At 46.6% G+C, this 18817-nt stretch overlaps 1 protein-coding gene across 1 annotated transcript; it reads left to right on the forward strand.

The window, feature by feature from the left end:
* Window positions 1–2569: 2569 nt before the first annotated feature.
* LOC144639081 (uncharacterized) lies at window positions 2570–15363 on the forward strand (the record flags this gene model as incomplete). Its single annotated transcript, XM_078498339.1, has 4 exons — window positions 2570–2668; window positions 9055–9102; window positions 10984–11122; window positions 15290–15363. Coding segments are annotated over 4 exons (360 nt in total), but the record flags the coding sequence as incomplete, so codon positions are not given.
* Window positions 15364–18817: the final 3454 nt, after the last annotated feature.

The following is an 18817-nucleotide window of genomic DNA, read 5'->3' on the forward strand; positions in this document are numbered from 1 at the left end:
GTTCACCTGGTTCTCCTAGTTTTCCTGGTTCTCCTGGTTCTCCTGGTTCTCATGGTTCTCATGGTTCTCCTGGTTCTCCTGGTTCTCATGGTTCTCTTGGTTCTCATGGTTCTCCTGGTTCTCCTGGTTCTCAAGGTTCTCCTGGTTCTTCTGGTTCTCCTGGTTTTCATGGTTCTCCTGGTTCTCCGGGTTCTCCTGGTTCTCATGGTTCTCATGTTTCACCTGGTTCTCATGGTTCTCATGGTTCTCCTTGTTCTCATGGTTCTCATGGTTCTCATGGTTCACCTGGTTCTCATGGTTCTCCTGGTTCTCATGGTTCACCTGGTTCTCATATCATGGTTCTCCTGGTTCTCCTGGTTCTCCTGGTTCTCATGGTTCTCCTGGTTCTCCTGGTTCTCATGGTTCACCTGGTTCTCATGGTTCACCTGGTTCTCATGGTTCTCATGGTTCTCATGGTTCACCTGGTTCTCTTGGTTCTCCTGGTTCTCATGGTTCTCATGGTTCACCTGGTTCTCATGGTTCTCATGGTTCACCTGGTTCTCATAGTTCACCTGGTTCTCATGGTTCTCATGGTTCTCATGGTTCACCTGGTTCTCTTGGTTCTCCTGGTTCTCCTGGTTCTCATGGTTCTCCTGGTTCTCATGGTTCTCAGGGTTCTCCTGGTTTTCATGGTTCTCCTGGTTCTCCTGGTTCTCATGGTTCTCCTGGTTCTCATGGTTCTCCTGGTTCCCATGGTTCTCATGGTTCTCCTGCTGGTTCTCATGGTTCTCATGGTTCTCCTTGTTCTCATGGTTCTCATGGTTCACATGGTTCACCTGGTTCTCTTCGTTCTCCTGGTTCTCCTGGTTCTCATGGTTCTCCTGGTTCTCCTGGTTCTCATGGTTCTCATGGTTCTCATGTTTCTCATGGTTTAAATGGTTCTCGTGGTTCTCATGGTTCTCCTGGTTCTCATGGTTCTCATGGATCTCCTTGTTCTCATGGTTCTCATGGTTCTCATGGTTCACCTGGTTCTCTTCGTTCTCCTGGTTCTCCTGGTTCTCATGGTTCTCATGGTTCTCCTGGTTCTCCTGGTTCTCATGGTTCTCATGGTTCTCATGTTTCTCATGGTTCAAATGGTTCTCGTGGTTCTCATGGTTCTCCTGGTTCTCATGGTTCTCATGGATCTCCTTGTTCTCATGGTTCTCATGGTTCTCATGGTTCACCTGGTTCTCTTCGTTCTCCTGGTTCTCCTGGTTCTCATGGTTCTCCTGGTTCTCCTGATTCTCCTGGTTTTCATGGTTCACCTGGTTCTCATGGTTCTCATGTTTCTCATGGTTCAAATGGTTCTCGTGGTTCTCATGGTTCTCATGGTCCTCCTGGTTCTCCTGGTTTTCATGGTTCTCCTGGTTCTCATGGTGTTCATGTTTCTCATGGTTCAAATGGTTCTCGTTGTTCTCATGGTTCTCATGGTCCTCCTGGTTCTCCTGGTTTTCATGGTTCTCCTGGTTCTCATGGTTCTCATGTTTCTCATGGTTCAAATGGTTTTCGTGGTTCTCATGGTTCTCATGGTCCTCCTGGTTCTCCTGGTTTTCATGGTTCTCCTGGTTCTTCTGGTTCTCCTGGTTCTCATGGTTCTCATGGTTCTCATGGTTCTCATGGTTCTCCTGGTTCTCCTGGTTTTCATGGTTCTCATGGTTCTCATGTTTCTCATGGTTCAAATGGTTCTTGTGGTTCTCATGGTTCTCATGGTCCTCCTGGTTCTCCTGGTTTTCATGGTTCTCCTGGTTCTCATGGTTCTCATGGTTCTCCTGGTTCTCATGGTTCTCATGGTTCACCTGGTTCTCATGGTTCTCATGGTTCTCATGGTTCCCATGGTTCACCTGGTTCACCTGGTTCTCATGGTTCACCTGGTTCTCATGGTTCACCTGGTTCTCATGGTTCTCATGGTTCTCATGGTTCACCTGGTTCTCATGGTTCTCATGGTTCAACTGGTTCTCATGGTTCACCTGGTTCTCATGGTTCAAATGGTTCTCGTGGTTCTCATGGTTCTCATGGTTCTCATGGTTCTCATGGTTCTCATGTTTCACCTGGTTCTCATGGTTCTCATGGTTCACCTGGTTCTCATGGTTCTCCTGGTTTCCCTGGTTCTCCTGGTTCTCATGGTTCTCCTGGTACACCTGGTTCTCATGGGTCTCATGCTTCTCCTGGTTCTCCTGGTTCTCCTGGTTCTCCTGGTTCTCATGGTTCTCTTGGTTCTCCTGGTTCTCCTGGTTGTCATGGTTCTCATGTTTCACCTGGTTCTCATGGTTCTCATGGTTCTCCTTGTTCTCATGGTTCTCCTGGTTCTCCTGGTTCTCGTGGTTCTCATGGCTCTCATGGTTCTCTTTGTTCTCATGGTTCTCCTGGTTCTCTTGGTTCTCCTGGTTTTCATGGTTTTCCTGGTTTCCCTGGTTCTCCTGGTTCTCCTGGTTCTTCTTGTTCTCATGGTTCTCATGGTTCTCATGGTTCACCTGGTTCTCTTGGTTCTCCTGGTTCTCCTGGTTCTCATGGTTCACCTGGTTCTCATGGTTCTCCTGGTTCTCCTGGTTCTCATGGTTCACCTGGTTCTCATGGTTCTCCTGGTTCTCCTGGTTCTCATGGTTCTCCTGGTTCTCCTGGTTCTCCTGGTTCTCCTGGTTCTCCTGGTTCACCTGGTTCTCATGGTTCTTATGGTTCACCTGGTTCTCTTGGTTCTCCTGGTTCTCCTGGTTCTCATGGTTCACCTGGTTCTCATGGTTCTCCTGGTTCTCCTGGTTCTCATGGTTCACCTGGTTCTCATGGTTCTCCTGGTTCTCCTGGTTCTCCTGGTTCTCCTGGTTCTCCTGGTTCTCCTGGTTCTCATTGTTCACCTGGTTCTCATGGTTCACCTGGTTCTCATGGTTCTCATTGTTCTCATGGTTCACCTGGTTCTCATGGTTCTCATGGTTCTCATGGTTCTCATGGTTCAACTGGTTCTCATGGTTCTCATGGTTTACCTGGTTCTCATGGTTCTCATGGTTCAACTGGTGCTCATGGTTCTCATGGTTCTCATGGTTCTCATGGATCAACTGGTTCTCATGGTTCTCATGGTTCTCGTGGTTCTCCTGGTTCGCCTGGTTCACCTGGTTCACCTGGTTCTCCTGGTTCTCCTCGCTCTCCTGGTTCACCTGGTTCTCTTGGTTCACCTGGTTCTCCTAGTTCTCCTGGTTCTCCTGGTTCTCATGGTTCTCATGGTTCTCCTGGTTCTCCTGGTTCTCCTGGTTCTCCTGGTTCTCCTGGTTCTCATGGTTCTCTTTTTTCTCATGCTTCTCCTTGTTCTCCTGGTTCTCCTTGTTCTCATGGTTCTCATGGTTCTCATTGTTCACCTGGTTCTCTTGGTTCTCCTGGTTCTCCTGGTTCTCATGGTTCTCCTGCTTCTCCTGGTTCTCATGGTTCTCATGGTTCAAATGGTTCTCGTGGTTCTCATGGTCCTCCTGGTTCTCCTGGTTTTCATGGTTGTCCTGGTTCTCATGGTTCTCATGGTTCTCCTGGTTCTCATGGTTGTCATGGTTCACCTGGTTCTCCTGGTTCTCATGGTTCTCATGGTTCTCATGGTTCTCCTGGTTCTCCCGGTTCTCATGGTTCTCCTGGTTCTCATGGTTCTCATGGTTCTCTTTGTTCTCATGGTTCTCATGGTTCTCATGGTTTACCTGGTTCTCTTCGTTCTCCTGGTTCTCCTGGTTCTCATGGTTCTCCTGGTTCTCCTGGTTCTCCTGGTTCTCATGGTTCTCATGGTTCTCATGGTTCTCCTGGTTCTCATGGTTCTCATGGTTCTCATGTTTCTCATGATTCAAATGGTTCTCGTGGTTCTCATGGTCCTCCTGGTTCTCCTGGTTTTCATATTTCTCCTGGTTCTCATGGATCTCATGGTTCTCCTGGTTCTCATGGTTCTCATGGTTCACCTGGTTCTCATGGTTCTCATGGTTCTCATGGTTCTCATGGTTCACCTGGTTCTCATGGTTCTCATGGTTCACCTGGTTCTCATGGTTGACCTGGTTCTCATGGTTCACCTGGTTCTCATGGTTCTCATGGTTCTCATGGTTCTCATGGTTTACCTGGTTCTCATGGTTCTCATGTTTCTCATGGTTCAACTGGTTCTCATGGTTCTCATGGTTCACCTGGTTCTCATGGTTCTCATGGTTCAACTGGTTCTCATGGTTCTCATTGTTCTCATGGTTCTCATGGTTCAACTGGTTCTCATGGTTTTCATGGTTCAAATGGTTCTTCTGGTTCTCATGGTTCTCATGGTTTTCATGGTTCTCCTGGTTCTCATGGTTCTCATGGTTCACCTGGTTCTCATGGTTCTCCTGGTTCTCCTGGTTCTCATGGTTCACCTTGTTCTCATGGTTCTCATGGTTCTCATGTTTCACCTGGTTCTCATGGTTCTCATGGTTCACCTGGTTCTCATGGTTCTCCTGGTTTTCCTGGTTCTCCTGGTTCTCATGGTTCTCCTGGTACACCTGGTTCTCATGGGTCTCATGCTTCTCCTGGTTCTCCTGGTTCTCCTGGTTCTCCTGGTTCTCCTGGTTCCCATGGTTCTCATGGTTCTCCTGGTTCTCCTGGTTCTCATGGTTCTCATGTTTCACCTGGTTCTCATGGTTCTCATGGTTCTCCTTGTTCTCATGGTTCTCCTGGTTCTCCTGGTTCTCCTGGTTCTCCTGGTTCTCATGGTTTTTCTGGTTTCCCTGGTTCTCCTGGTTCTCCTGGTTCTCCTTGTTCTCATGGTTCTCATGGTTCTCATGGTTCACCTGGTTCTCTTGGTTCTCCTGGTTCTCCTGGTTCTCATGGTTCAACTGGTTCTCATGGTTCTCCTGGTTCTCCTGGTTCTCATGGTTCACCTGGTTCTCATGGTTCTCCTGGTTCTCCTGGTTCTCATGGTTCTCCTGGTTCTCATGGTTCTCGTGGTTCTCGTGGTTCTCCTGGTTCTCATGGTTCTCCTGGTTCTCATGGTTCTCGTGGTTCTCCTGGTTCTCCTGGTTCACCTGGTTCACCTGGTTCTCCTGGTTCTCCTCGCTCTCCTGGTTCACCTGGTTCTCTTGGTTTACCTGGTTCTCCTAGTTCTCCTGGTTCTCCTGGTTCTCATGGTTCTCATGGTTTTCCTGGTTCTCATGGTTCTCTTGTTTCTCATGCTTCTCCTTGTTCTCCTGGTTCTCCTTGTTCTCATGGTTCTCATGGTTCTCATGGTTCACCTGGTTCTCTTGGTTCTCCTGGTTCGCCTGGTTCTCATGGTTCTCCTGCTTCTCCTGGTTCTCTTGGTTCTCATGGTTCAAATGGTTCTCGTGGTTCTCTTGGTCCTCCTGGTTCTCGTGGTTTTCATGGTTGTCCTGGTTCTCATGGTTCTCATGGTTCTCCTGGTTCTCATGGTTGTCATGGTTCACCTGGTTCTCCTGGTTCTCCTGGTTCTCATGGTTCTCCTGGTTCTCATGGTTCTCATGGTTCTCATGGTTCACCTGGTTCTCTTTGTTCTCCTGGTTCTCATGGTTCTCCTGGTTCTCCTGGTTCTCCTGGTTCTCCTGGTTCTCATGGTTCTCATGGTTCTCCTGGTTCTCCTGGTTCTCATGGTTCTCATGGTTCTCATGTTTCTCATGGTTCAAATGGTTCTCGTGGTTCTCATGGTCCTCCTGGTTCTCCTGGTTTTCATGGTTCTCCTGGTTCTCATGGTTCTCATGGTTCTTCTGGTTCTCATGGTTCTCATGGTTCACCTGGTTCTCATGGTTCTCATGGTTCTCATGGTTCACCTGGTTCTCATGGTTCTCATGGTTCACCTGATTCTCATGGTTCACCTGGTTCTCATGGTTCTCATGGTTCACCTGGTTCTCATGGTTCACCTGGTTCTTATGGTTCTCATGGTTCTCATGGTTCACCTGGTTCTCATGGTTCTCATGGTTCTCATGGTTCAACTGGTTCTCATGGTTCTCATGGTTCTCATGGTTCACCTGGTTCTCATGGTTCTCATGGTTCAACTGGTTCTCATGGTTCTCATTGTTCTCATGGTTCTCATGGTTCAACTGGTTCTCATGGTTCTCATGGTTCAAATGGTTCTCGTGGTTCTCATGGTTCTCATGGTTCTCATGGTTCTCATGGTTCTTCTGGTTCTCATGGTTCTCATGGTTCTCCTGGTTCTCATGGTTCTCATGGTTCACCTGGTTCTCATGGTTCTCCTAATTCTCCTGGTTCTCATGGTTCACCTTGTTCTCATGGTTCTCATGGTTCTCATGTTTCACCTGGTTCTCATGGTTCTCATGATTCACCTGGTTCTCTTCGTTCTCCTGGTTCTCCTGGTTCTCATGGTTCTCCTGGTTCTCCTGATTCTCCTGGTTTTCATGGTTCACCTGGTTCTCATGGTTCTCATGTTTCTCATGGTTGAAATGGTTCTCGTGGTTCTCATGGTTCTCATGGTCCTCCTGGTTCTCCTGGTTTTCATGGTTCTCCTGGTTCTCATGGTGTTCATGTTTCTCATGGTTCAAATGGTTCTCGTTGTTCTCATGGTTCTCATGGTCCTCCTGGTTCTCCTGGTTTTCATGGTTCTCCTGGTTCTCATGGTTCTCATGTTTCTCATGGTTCAAATGGTTTTCGTGGTTCTCATGGTTCTCATGGTCCTCCTGGTTCTCCTGGTTTTCATGGTTCTCCTGGTTCTTCTGGTTCTCCTGGTTCTCATGGTTCTCATGGTTCTCATGGTTCTCATGGTTCTCCTGGTTCTCCTGGTTTTCATGGTTCTCATGGTTCTCATGTTTCTCATGGTTCAAATGGTTCTTGTGGTTCTCATGGTTCTCATGGTCCTCCTGGTTCTCCTGGTTTTCATGGTTCTCCTGGTTCTCATGGTTCTCATGGTTCTCCTGGTTCTCATGGTTCTCATGGTTCACCTGGTTCTCATGGTTCTCATGGTTCTCATGGTTCCCATGGTTCACCTGGTTCACCTGGTTCTCATGGTTCTCATGGTTCTCATGGTTCACCTGGTTCTCATGGTTCTCATGGTTCAACTGGTTCTCATGGTTCACCTGGTTCTCATGGTTCAAATGGTTCTCGTGGTTCTCATGGTTCTCATGGTTCTCATGGTTCTCATGGTTCTCATGTTTCACCTGGTTCTCATGGTTCTCATGGTTCACCTGGTTCTCATGGTTCTCCTGGTTTCCCTGGTTCTCCTGGTTCTCATGGTTCTCCTGGTACACCTGGTTCTCATGGGTCTCATGCTTCTCCTGGTTCTCCTGGTTCTCCTGGTTCTCCTGGTTCTCATGGTTCTCTTGGTTCTCCTGGTTCTCCTGGTTCTCATGGTTCTCATGTTTCACCTGGTTCTCATGGTTCTCATGGTTCTCCTTGTTCTCATGGTTCTCCTGGTTCTCCTGGTTCTCCTGGTTCTCATGGTTCTCATGGTTCTCTTTGTTCTCATGGTTCTCCTGGTTCTCCTGGTTCTCCTGGTTCTCATGGTTTTCCTGGTTTCCCTGGTTCTCCTGGTTCTCCTGGTTCTTATTGTTCTCATGGTTCTCATGGTTCTCATGGTTCACCTGGTTCTCTTGGTTCTCCTGGTTCTCCTGGTTCTCATGGTTCACCTGGTTCTCATGGTTCTCCTGGTTCTCCTGGTTCTCATGGTTCACCTGGTTCTCATGGTTCTCCTGGTTCTCCTGGTTCTCATGGTTCTCCTGGTTCTCCTGGTTCTCCTGGTTCTCCTGGTTCACCTGGTTCTCATGGTTCTCATGGTTCACCTGGTTCTCTTGGTTCTCCTGGTTCTCCTGGTTCTCATGGTTCACCTGGTTCTCATGGTTCTCCTGGTTCTCCTGGTTCTCATGGTTCACCTGGTTCTCATGGTTCTCCTGGTTCTCCTGGTTCTCCTGGTTCTCCTGGTTCTCCTGGTTCTCCTGGTTCTCATTGTTCACCTGGTTCTCATGGTTCACCTGGTTCTCATGGTTCTCATGGTTCTCATGGTTCACCTGGTTCTCATGGTTCTCATGGTTCTCATGGTTCTCATGGTTCAACTGGTTCTCATGGTTCTCATGGTTTACCTGGTTCTCATGGTTCTCATGGTTCAACTGGTTCTCATGGTTCTCATGGTTCTCATGGTTCTCATGGATCAACTGGTTCTCATGGTTCTCATGGTTCAAATGGTTCTCGTGGTTCTCCTGGTTCTCCTGGTTCTCATAGTTCACCTGGTTCTCATGGTTCTCCTGGTTCTCCTGGTTCTCCTGGTTCTCATGGTTCTCCTGGTTCTCATGGTTCTCGTGGTTCTCCTGGTTCGCCTGGTTCACCTGGTTCACCTGGTTCTCCTGGTTCTCCTCGCTCTCCTGGTTCACCTGGTTCTCTTGGTTCACCTGGTTCTCCTAGTTCTCCTGGTTCTCCTGGTTCTCATGGTTCTCATGGTTCTCCTGGTTCTCCTGGTTCTCCTGGTTCTCCTGGTTCTCCTGGTTCTCATGGTTCTCTTTTTTCTCATGCTTCTCCTTGTTCTCCTGGTTCTCCTTGTTCTCATGGTTCTCATGGTTCTCATGGTTCACCTGGTTCTGTTGGTTCTCCTGGTTCTCCTGGTTCTCATGGTTCTCCTGCTTCTCCTGGTTCTCATGGTTCTCATGGTTCAAATGGTTTTCGTGGTTCTCATGGTCCTCTTGGATCTCCTGTTTTCATGGTTCTCCTGGTTCTCCTGGTTCTCCTGGTTCTCCTGGTTCTCATGGTTCTCATGGTTCTCCTTGTTCTCATGGTTCTCCTGGTTCTCCTGGTTCTCCTGGTTCTCATGGTTTTCCTGGTTTCCCTGGTTCTCCTGGTTCTCCTGGTTCTCCTTGTTCTCATGGTTCTCATGGTTCTCATGGTTCACCTGGTTCTCTTGGTTCTCCTGGTTCTCCTGGTTCTCATGGTTCACCTGGTTCTCATGGTTCTCCTGGTTCTCCTGGTTCTCATGGTTCACCTGGTTCTCATGGTTCTCCTGGTTCTCCTGGTTCTCATGGTTCTCCTGGTTCTCCTGGTTCTCCTGGTTCTCCTGGTTCACCTGGTTCTCATGGTTCTGATGGTTCACCTGGTTCTCATGGTTCTCCTGGTTCTCCTGGTTCTCATGGTTCACCTGGTTCTCATGGTTCTCCTGGTTCTCCTGGTTCTCATGGTTCACTTGGTTCTCATGGTTCTCCTGGTTCTCCTGGTTCTCCTGGTTCTCCTGGTTCTCCTGGTTCTCCTGGTTCTCCTGGTTCTCATTGTTCACCTGGTTCTCATGGTTCACCTGGTTCTCATGGTTCTCATGGTTCTCATGGTTCACCTGGTTCTCATGGTTCTCATGGTTCTCATGGTTCTCATGGTTCTCATGGTTCAACTGGTTCTCATGGTTCTCATGGTTTACCTGGTTCTCATGGTTCTCATGGTTCAACTGGTTCTCATGGTTCTCATGGTTCTCATGGTTCTCATGGATCAACTGGTTCTCATGGTTCTCATGGTTCAAATGGTTCTCGTGGTTCTCCTGGTTCTCCTGGTTCTCATAGTTCACCTGGTTCTCATGGTTCTCCTGGTTCTCCTGGTTCTCCTGGTTCTCATGGTTCTCCTGGTTCTCATGGTTCTCGTGGTTCTCCTGGTTCGCCTGGTTCACCTGGTTCACCTGGTTCTCCTGGTTCTCCTCGCTCTCCTGGTTCACCTGGTTCTCTTGGTTCACCTGGTTCTCCTAGTTCTCCTGGTTCTCCTGGTTCTCATGGTTCTCATGGTTCTCCTGGTTCTCCTGGTTCTCCTGGTTCTCCTGGTTCTCCTGGTTCTCATGGTTCTCTTTTTTCTCATGCTTCTCCTTGTTCTCCTGGTTCTCCTTGTTCTCATGGTTCTCATGGTTCTCATGGTTCACCTGGTTCTCTTGGTTCTCCTGGTTCTCCTGGTTCTCATGGTTTTCCTGCTTCTCCTGGTTCTCATGGTTCTCATGGTTCAAATGGTTCTCGTGGTTCTCATGGTCCTCCTGGTTCTCCTGGTTTTCATGGTTGTCCTGGTTCTCATGGTTCTCATGGTTCTCCTGGTTCTCATGGTTGTCATGGTTCACCTTGTTCTCCTGGTTCTCATGGTTCTCATGGTTCTCATGGTTCTCCTGGTTCTCCCGGTTCTCATGGTTCTCCTGGTTCTCATGGTTCTCATGGTTCTCCTTGTTCTCATGGTTCTCATGGTTCTTATGGTTCACCTGGTTCTCTTCGTTCTCCTGGTTCTCCTGGTTCTCATGGTTCTCCTGGTTCTCCTGGTTCTCCTGGTTCTCATGGTTCTCATGGTTCTCATGGTTCTCCTGGTTCTTATGGTTCTCATGGTTCTCATGTTTCTCATGATTCAAATGGTTTTCGTGGTTCTCATGGTCCTCCTGGTTCTCCTGGTTTTCATGGTTCTCCTGGTTCTCATGGATCTCATGGTTCTCCTGGTTCTCATGGTTCTCATGGTTCACCTGGTTCTCATGGTTCTCATGGTTCTCATGGTTCTCATGGTTCACCTGGTTCTCATGGTTCTCATGGTTCACCTGGTTCTCATGGTTCACCTGGTTCTCATGGTTCACCTGGTTCTCATGGTTCTCATGGTTCTCATGGTTCTCATGGTTTACCTGGTTCTCATGGTTCTCATGTTTCTCATGGTTCAACTGGTTCTCATGGTTCTCATGGTTCTCATGGTTCTCATGGTTCACCTGGTTCTCATGGTTCTCCTGGTTCTCCTGGTTCTCATGGTTCACCTTGTTCTCATGGTTCTCATGGTTCTCATGTTTCACCTGGTTCTCATGGTTCTCATGGTTCACCTGGTTCTCATGGTTCTCCTGGTTTTCCTGGTTCTCCTGGTTTTCATGGTTCTCCTGGTACACCTGGTTCTCATGGGTCTCATGCTTCTCCTGGTTCTCCTGGTTCTCCTGGTTCTCCTGGTTCTCCTGGTTCCCATGGTTCTCATGGTTCTCCTGGTTCTCCTGGTTCTCATGGTTCTCATGTTTCACCTGGTTCTCATGGTTCTCATGGTTCTCCTTGTTCTCATGGTTCTCCTGGTTCTCCTGGTTCTCCTGGTTCTCCTGGTTCTCATGGTTTTCCTGGTTTCCCTGGTTCTCCTGGTTCTCCTGGTTCTCCTTGTTCTCATGGTTCTCATGGTTCTCATGGTTCACCTGGTTCTCTTGGTTCTCCTGGTTCTCCTGGTTCTCATGGTTCAACTGGTTCTCATGGTTCTCCTGGTTCTCCTGGTTCTCATGGTTCACCTGGTTCTCATGGTTCTCCTGGTTCTCCTGGTTCTCCTGGTTCTCATGGTTCTCCTGGTTCTCATGGTTCTCGTGGTTCTCCTGGTTCTCCTGGTTCTTATGGTTCTCCTGGTTCTCATGGTTCTCGTGGTTCTCCTGGTTCTCCTGGTTCACCTGGTTCACCTGGTTCTCCTGGTTCTCCTCGCTCTCCTGGTTCACCTGGTTCTCTTGGTTCACCTGGTTCTCCTAGTTCTCCTGGTTCTCCTGGTTCTCATGGTTCTCATGGTTTTCCTGGTTCTCCTGGTTCTCCTGGTTCTCATGGTTCTCTTGTTTCTAATGCTTCTCCTTGTTCTCCTGGTTCTCCTTGTTCTCATGGTTCTCATGGTTCTCATGGTTCACCTGGTTCTCTTGGTTCTCCTGGTTCGCCTGGTTCTTATGGTTCTCCTGCTTCTCCTGGTTCTCTTGGTTCTCATGGTTCAAATGGTTCTCGTGGTTCTCTTGGTCCTCCTGGTTCTCGTGGTTTTCATGGTTGTCCTGGTTCTCATGGTTCTCATGGTTCTCCTGGTTCTCATGGTTGTCATTTCACCTGGTTCTCCTTTCTCCTGTTCTCATTCTCCTTCTCTTTTGTTCTCATTTCACCTGTTTCTTTTTCTCCTTTCTCTTTCCTGTTCTCCTGTTCCCTGGTTCTCCTGTTCTCATGGTTCTCATGGTTCTCCTGTTCTCCTGTTCTCATGTTCTCGTTCTCATGTTTCTCATGGTTCAAATGTTCTCGTGTTCTCATGGTCCTCCTGGTTCTCCTGGTTTTCATGGTTCTCCTGGTTCTCATGGTTCTCATGGTTCTTCTGGTTCTCATGGTTCTCATGGTTCACCTGGTTCTCATGGTTCTCATGGTTCTCATGGTTCACCTGGTTCTCATGGTTCTCATGGTTCACCTGGTTCTCATGGTTCACCTGGTTCTTATGGTTCTCATGGTTCTCATGGTTCACCTGGTTCTCATGGTTCTCCTTGTTCTCATGGTTCTCCTGGTTCTCCTGGTTCTCCTGGTTCTCATGGTTCTCATGTTTCACCTGGTTCTCATGGTTCTCATGGTTTTCCTTGTTCTCATGGTTCTCCTGGTTCTCCTGGTTCTCCTGGTTCTCATGGTTTTCCTGGTTTCCCTGGTTCTCCTGGTTCTCCTGGTTCTCCTTGTTCTCATGGTTCTCATGGTTCTCATGGTTCACCTGGTTCTCTTGGTTCTCCTGGTTCTCCTGGTTCTCATGGTTCAACTGTTTTCATGGTTCTCCTGGTTCTCCTGGTTCTCATGGTTCACCTGGTTCTCATGGTTCTCCTGGTTCTCCTGGTTCTCCTGGTTCTCATGGTTCTCCTGGTTCTCATGGTTCTCGTGGTTCTTCTGGTTCTCCTGGTTCACCTGGTTCACCTGGTTCTCCTGGTTCTCCTCGCTCTCCTGGTTCACCTGGTTCTCTTGGTTCACCTGGTTCTCCTAGTTCTCCTGGTTCTCCTGGTTCTCATGGTTCTCATGGTTCTCCTGGTTCTCCTGGTTCTCCTGGTTCTCCTGGTTCTCCTGGTTCTCATGGTTCTCTTGTTTCTCATGCTTCTCCTTGTTCTCCTGGTTCTCCTTGTTCTCATGGTTCTCATGGTTCTCATGGTTCACCTGGTTCTCTTGGTTCTCCTGGTTCTCCTGGTTCTCATGGTTCTCCTGCTTCTCCTGGTTCTCATGGTTCTCATGGTTCAAGTGGTTCTCGTGGTTCTCATGGTCCTCCTGGTTCTCCTGGTTTTCATGGTTGTCCTGGTTCTCATGGTTCTCATGGTTCTCATGGTTCACCTGGTTCTCATGGTTCTCATGGTTCACCTGGTTCTCATGGTTCACCTGGTTCTCATGGTTCTCATGGTTCTCATGGTTCACCTGGTTGTCATGGTTCTCATGGTTCTCATGGTTCTCATGGTTTAACTGGTTCTCATTGTTCTCATGGTTCACCTGGTTCTCATGGTTCTCCTTGTTCTCATGGTTCTCATGGTTCTCCTGGTTCACCTGGTTCTCCTGGTTCTCCTGGTTCTCCTGGTTCTGCTGGTTGTCATGGTTCACCTGGTTCACCTGGTTCTCCAGGTTCTCATCGTTCACCTGGTTCTCCTGGTTCTCCTGGTTCTCCTGGTTCTCATGGTTCTCATTGTTCTCTTGGTGCAAATGATGCACGTGGTTCTCCTGGTTCTTCTGGCTCTCCTGGTTCTCATGGTTCTCATGGTTCACCTGGTTCACCTGGTTCTCCTGGTGCTCACTGTTCTCTTGGTTTACCTGGTTCTCCTGGTTCTCATGGTTCTCCTGGTTCTCCTAGTTCTCCTGGTTCTCATGGTTCTCCTGGTTCTCCTTGTTCTCCTGGTTCTCTTGGTTTTCCTTGTTCACCTGGTTCTCATGGTTCTCATGGTTCTCATGGTTCTCCTGGGTGTCCTGGTTCACCTGGTTAACCAGGTTCTCATGGTTCTCCTGGTTCTCCTGGTTCTCCTGGTTCACCGTGTTCTCATGGTTCTCCTGGTTCTCCTGGTTCATCTGGTTCTCATGGTTCTCATGGTTCTCCTGGTTCACCTGGTTCTCATGGTTCTCATGGTTCTCCTGGTTCTTATGGTTCTCCAGGTTGTCCTGTTTCTAATGGTTCTCCTGGCTCTCTTGGTTCTCATGGTTCACTTGGTTCTCCAGCTGGTTTTCATGGTTCTCCAGGTTCTCCTGGTTCTCATGGTTCTCCTGGTTCCCCTGGTTCTCCTGGTTCTCCTTGTTCTCCTGGTTCTCCTGGTTCTCTTGGTTCTCCTGTTTCTCCTGGTTTTCATGGTTGTCCTGGTTCCCCTGGTTCTCCTGGTTCTCCTGGTTCTCTTGGTTCTCGTGGTTCTCGTGGTTCTCCTGGTTCACCTGGTTCTCCTTGTTCTCATGGTTCTCATGGTTCTTGTGGTTTTCCTGGTTCCCCTGGTTCTCCTGGTTGTCCTGGTTGTCCTGGTTCACCTGGTTCTCCTGGTTCTCATGGTTCTCCTGGTTCGTCCTGATTCTAGTGGTTCTCCTGGTTCTACTGTAAATGTAAATGACCCCGAACAAAAATACAGTACAAAAATGGTTCGGGACTCAGGGCCAATTACCCTCCTCCCCCCCCCCCCCCTCTATCAGGTGATACCCAGAGACTAATAGAAACCCCCCAAATCGTTGTTACTAATGGACTCATTTCCTCCTCGTGAACAGCTTTAAGTTTTAGGGCAGAGATGTTTAATTTTTGTATCTTTTTCGTTTGATTTCTTGCTTGTTTAAGAACTTGGGGGAGGAATTTGGAGTCCTGGGACTAGTAGACTCGTCACGTGACAAGACGGCTGCCTATGATCGAGTTAGTTGAGTTCTTACCATGTGTGTGTTGTAACTCGGAGTTTGCACACTGTTTATGTATTAAAGGACCCTAGTCAGCCACGCCTTTGTTTTTGTTTACATGCGAAAATTTCGGTATGACATTTTTCGTGGAGTGTGTCTAAAGGAAAGAGACCAATGTGAAACTGCTAAAAGTAAATAAATAAATAAACAAAAGAATTATAAAATAACTAGTCGAAAATAAGCACCGATAATTTAAAAATCATTTGTGGCAGTTTAAGACCTCAGTAAAGCGAACGCACAAGGATGGACGAGGATTTCTTTTTAACATGCGAAATGTCCGAATTTAGATGGCATAGAAAATGGCGGAGGCTGACTAGGATCCTTTAAACACGCCACATAAAATGTTTTAGTTATTGCGAGCGCTGTGATTGGTCAGTTCGAGTTCATTATAGCTCCATAAAGCACGCTGCTTACGTCACGCGCGTGCTTTATCGAGGTATAATGCACGCTGCTTACGTAATGAGTTTGAGCGCGCACTATTTCCTAAGCATTTTATAAAAGAAATAAAAACGCATCCGAGTGCATTGTTGAGTAATTTAAGCACTTGGGAATTTTTAACAACACTCGAGAAGTGCGAGAAGCATCCATGCACTTCTCTCGTGTTGTTAAAAATCCCCGCGTGCTTATATAACTCAACAATGCACTCGGATGCGTTTTTTTTTTCTTTAATAAAGACTGAATGACAAACTGCTGAGTTTGTGATTGTTTAGTTTTCTTTTCAGACTCGATGTGTCACGTGCGCAATGGTGCCCGATTGCAAACAATGAGAAAGCTGGCAGCGAAATGCGAAGCTTGAAACCACTGCTTTGATTAATTATAAGACAAATCTCTGCTACAAAGTGCTCCGATAAGAAATTATGCTGATCACATATAAACCACATGATAATAAAGTTCATGTGTTTTGTCACACGCAGTGGTGTATTTGGTTCACTACGTTTTTTTAAGTAAAAGGAAAAAAAAAAAAAAACAATGTCTGCAAAATATTTGTTTCAGATGGTATTAATAATCTTTATTTTCAATTCGTCGCGTAATCCATGATACATCATAAATTGCTTCTCTTATTGCTGCACATCCTGGGGAGTTTGGGAGGCGGGGGGGGGGGGGAATTAGAGGGGTACCAGAATCTTTCTATATATATGGGTGTGTCTCGAATTCAGCTAGTTACACCCCTAAAATCAAGGTTTATCACTCTTATAATGTTATATGCCCTCGTAGTGTATCTCGACGTCAGTCACATATCCTGTGACATGAATCTCTACCACTACTTCGTCTTTGCTGGTTTTCAGTTTGATGACCCCATTCGCTATATCCGGTGTTACCGGGTTGCGACGCGACTGGAAAATCCTGATAAACGGCATATTACCACTGATGTCCATGATCTCATAGCGCATTGGTTTTCCTGTGTTCAAAATAAATTAACATATATTATTAGGTAGCAGGTGATACGGCCCGGGTTAGAATCCTGAACCTGGAACCCGTTTCTCGAAGTTCCCGATAAGTCTTCGCACCCGGAAAAGCCATAGCAAAATCTTAAACCTTACGATTAGAAAGCTGTTTGATTCCATGATATTTTTAATATGAACAAAGGTTGCCTTGATACAAAGTTTCAGGCCTATATACTTCTCTGTTTTTAAGATAGAGATAACTAAAAACTATCACTATCACTCATAGACAACGAGGACTAGTTGTCTGGTTATTGTCTCAGCTGACACTGTAATTGGAGCGCCTAGCCTCCCACTCATTTCTTACTTCAAGAATCATTTATCCCTGGGTAATGAGGTAAAAACAAACATTTCTATATGGAGGCTAGAGTTTGCTTATATAAGATTTACATTTTACTGAAAAGAAACACAAACAAACGAGAACAGTTAGAGGTAATCCGCGGTATGAATAGTAGAACCTCACGCATGCGCACTCGCTAAACACTTTCCAGGTAACACACTTGTCTACAAATGTATACACCTTATTCCAAAATGGCGGAAAATACATTATTCTTTTGTCTACATGTTAATTGGCCCTCATGGCTTCGTTTTAAGACAAATATTCCTTTGAATTCTGCAGATGCGATCGAGGCCGTGAGGGCCAATTAACATGACAAAAGAAAAATGCATTTTCCGCCATTTTGGAATTCGCTGTTTTCACCGTTCCCATAATACATCTTGTTTACCCCCCAAAATTTTTGCATAAGCATTGTTTTCAATTTCTCTTGGGATTTACAGTGACGTGCAATCGTCCCCAGAGAAATTGAAAACAATGCTTATGCAAAAATTTTGGGGGGTTATTTAAATAAAACAAGATGTATTATGGGATCGTGAAAAAAGCGAATTGCTGGTTTTCACTGTCGCGCCGCAAAAAGGAAAATCTAAAACTATTGAGTGAAAAAAATTAGGAATATCATGGGTTGTAGAAAATTACCAGTTATTATGTTTGTCCAAGTCTCGGGTTTGTACGGTATTCCGTACTCGAGTTATCCGTCAACACAAATTTACAGAGCACAGAATGGAAACGCCATGTTGGTGCCCAAGCAAATGGGCACCAAAATTCACTTCTCAGATAAAATATAAATGTAAATATAAAAGGCAGTCAGATAACTTTCATGAACAAGTAAACATTCACATAATCACTTCCCACAAAACCTTAACTGTTCAGATTGTTAAAAATCACAGGATGAGGCATATTTTTAAGCACACGTGGCAGCCTTCTGGCGGCCATCTTGATGTCGTGTGGCGTGAAATTCTAAAATTCAAAATGGTCTATCTTACAGACTTTGGCTGCTTTTGAGCTAAAACCCTTCAACAAGATATATATTAAGGATATCTAATAGCCAATGAGGGATAAAAACTCAGGGGTCTTTCGATTCTGGATTTCAGAATTTTGATGACGTCACGTGAAAACCAAGAATAAGGTGTTTTATCGTACGTTGATACTCCACCAATCAGGTGAACGTTATAAAAATACAAAGATAATACAATTCCCGATATCTGTACCTGGTGTTATGTTATCAAGAATTTCTGGCATGTAAAAAAAATAATCATTTGGTCCGCTGTTTTGTATGATAGTAAATGGTCCCTTGGCTCCAATGTAAACTTCATCATGAAGTCTGCAAAAAGAATGCTCTGTGTTAATACTCACTGGAGGTTCGTATATTTTTTCCCATGTCATAAAGAGCACAGCCACTCAGAAGGTCAGAAGTACGTTGCTGGTATCCTGTGATCAGCATTCGCGAAGCAAGCAAGGGGCGGGGGGGGGGGGGTAAGAAACTCCCTTTGTTACACCACTGAAAAAGGGGACATAGCGGTGCCGGGCAACCGAATGTGCGCAGTAGCTATCGAATGGTTGCTAAGGGCACAGTGAATAGCTTGACAAAGTCATTGTCTAGTTCGCATGTCTTGGTCTTGACCGTTCACAAAACACAATAGCTATTTGCATTTTGTTTGTTCTTTTGAAGTTTGCCGGACATCACCGCAACAAACAGTGATAACGGTGTCCAGTCTGGCAAAAGTAGGGCTTGCGAATTATACCAATTAAAAATAACTCCAATGATTCTAAAATGATTACCATTTTTTGGTTGTTATATGTCAACCGTGACCAATTTTTCGCTTGGTATCCCACCCGCCAAAACATTGTTAAGATCTCCGCATGTCGCAAGGACATGTTGCACCAACATGTAGCAGCGACAAAATCATGGGTTGTTCAGACTGAGAGGACATGTAGCAGGGACGATTTTGCGGCAGTTTTGTCCCTGCGACACGTTGCACGGATTTCAACTCGTTGAACTGCGTGCAACATGTTGCAGGGACAAAATGTTGTAAGAATTCGTGTTGCGATGCGACATGTCCCCCGCTACATTTTCTTCCGTGTGTACACATTGTGATTTTGTCGCTGCTACATGTCCCCGCTACACGTTTCTGCTACATATCCTCTTAGTGTGAACAACACACAGTTTTGTCGCTGCGACATGTCCCTGCCTCTTGAACTCACGTGTGCGGAGACCTTTAGTGATGATCAGGTGAGAAATCAGTGACGTGAAAAATCAAACGCAAACACCGCCACTATTCGCATTTCACACGCATGCAGTCATTGATATTTAAATCTTTCTGAGAAAACAAAACTTTGGGTGACGTCTTTCTTAGCAACGGTTTGATTGATATAGACTCGCACTGTTTCCAGGCACTGCTATGTCTCCAAAGAACAGTGCCGACTTTCTTCCCCCCCCCCCCCCCCCTGCCTGCCGTTTATCACAGCTTCGA

Source organism: Oculina patagonica, chromosome 14 (assembly GCF_052425735.1).
Source record: "Oculina patagonica isolate OP01 chromosome 14, crgOcupat, whole genome shotgun sequence".
Taxonomy (NCBI): Eukaryota; Metazoa; Cnidaria; class Anthozoa; order Scleractinia; family Oculinidae; genus Oculina; species Oculina patagonica.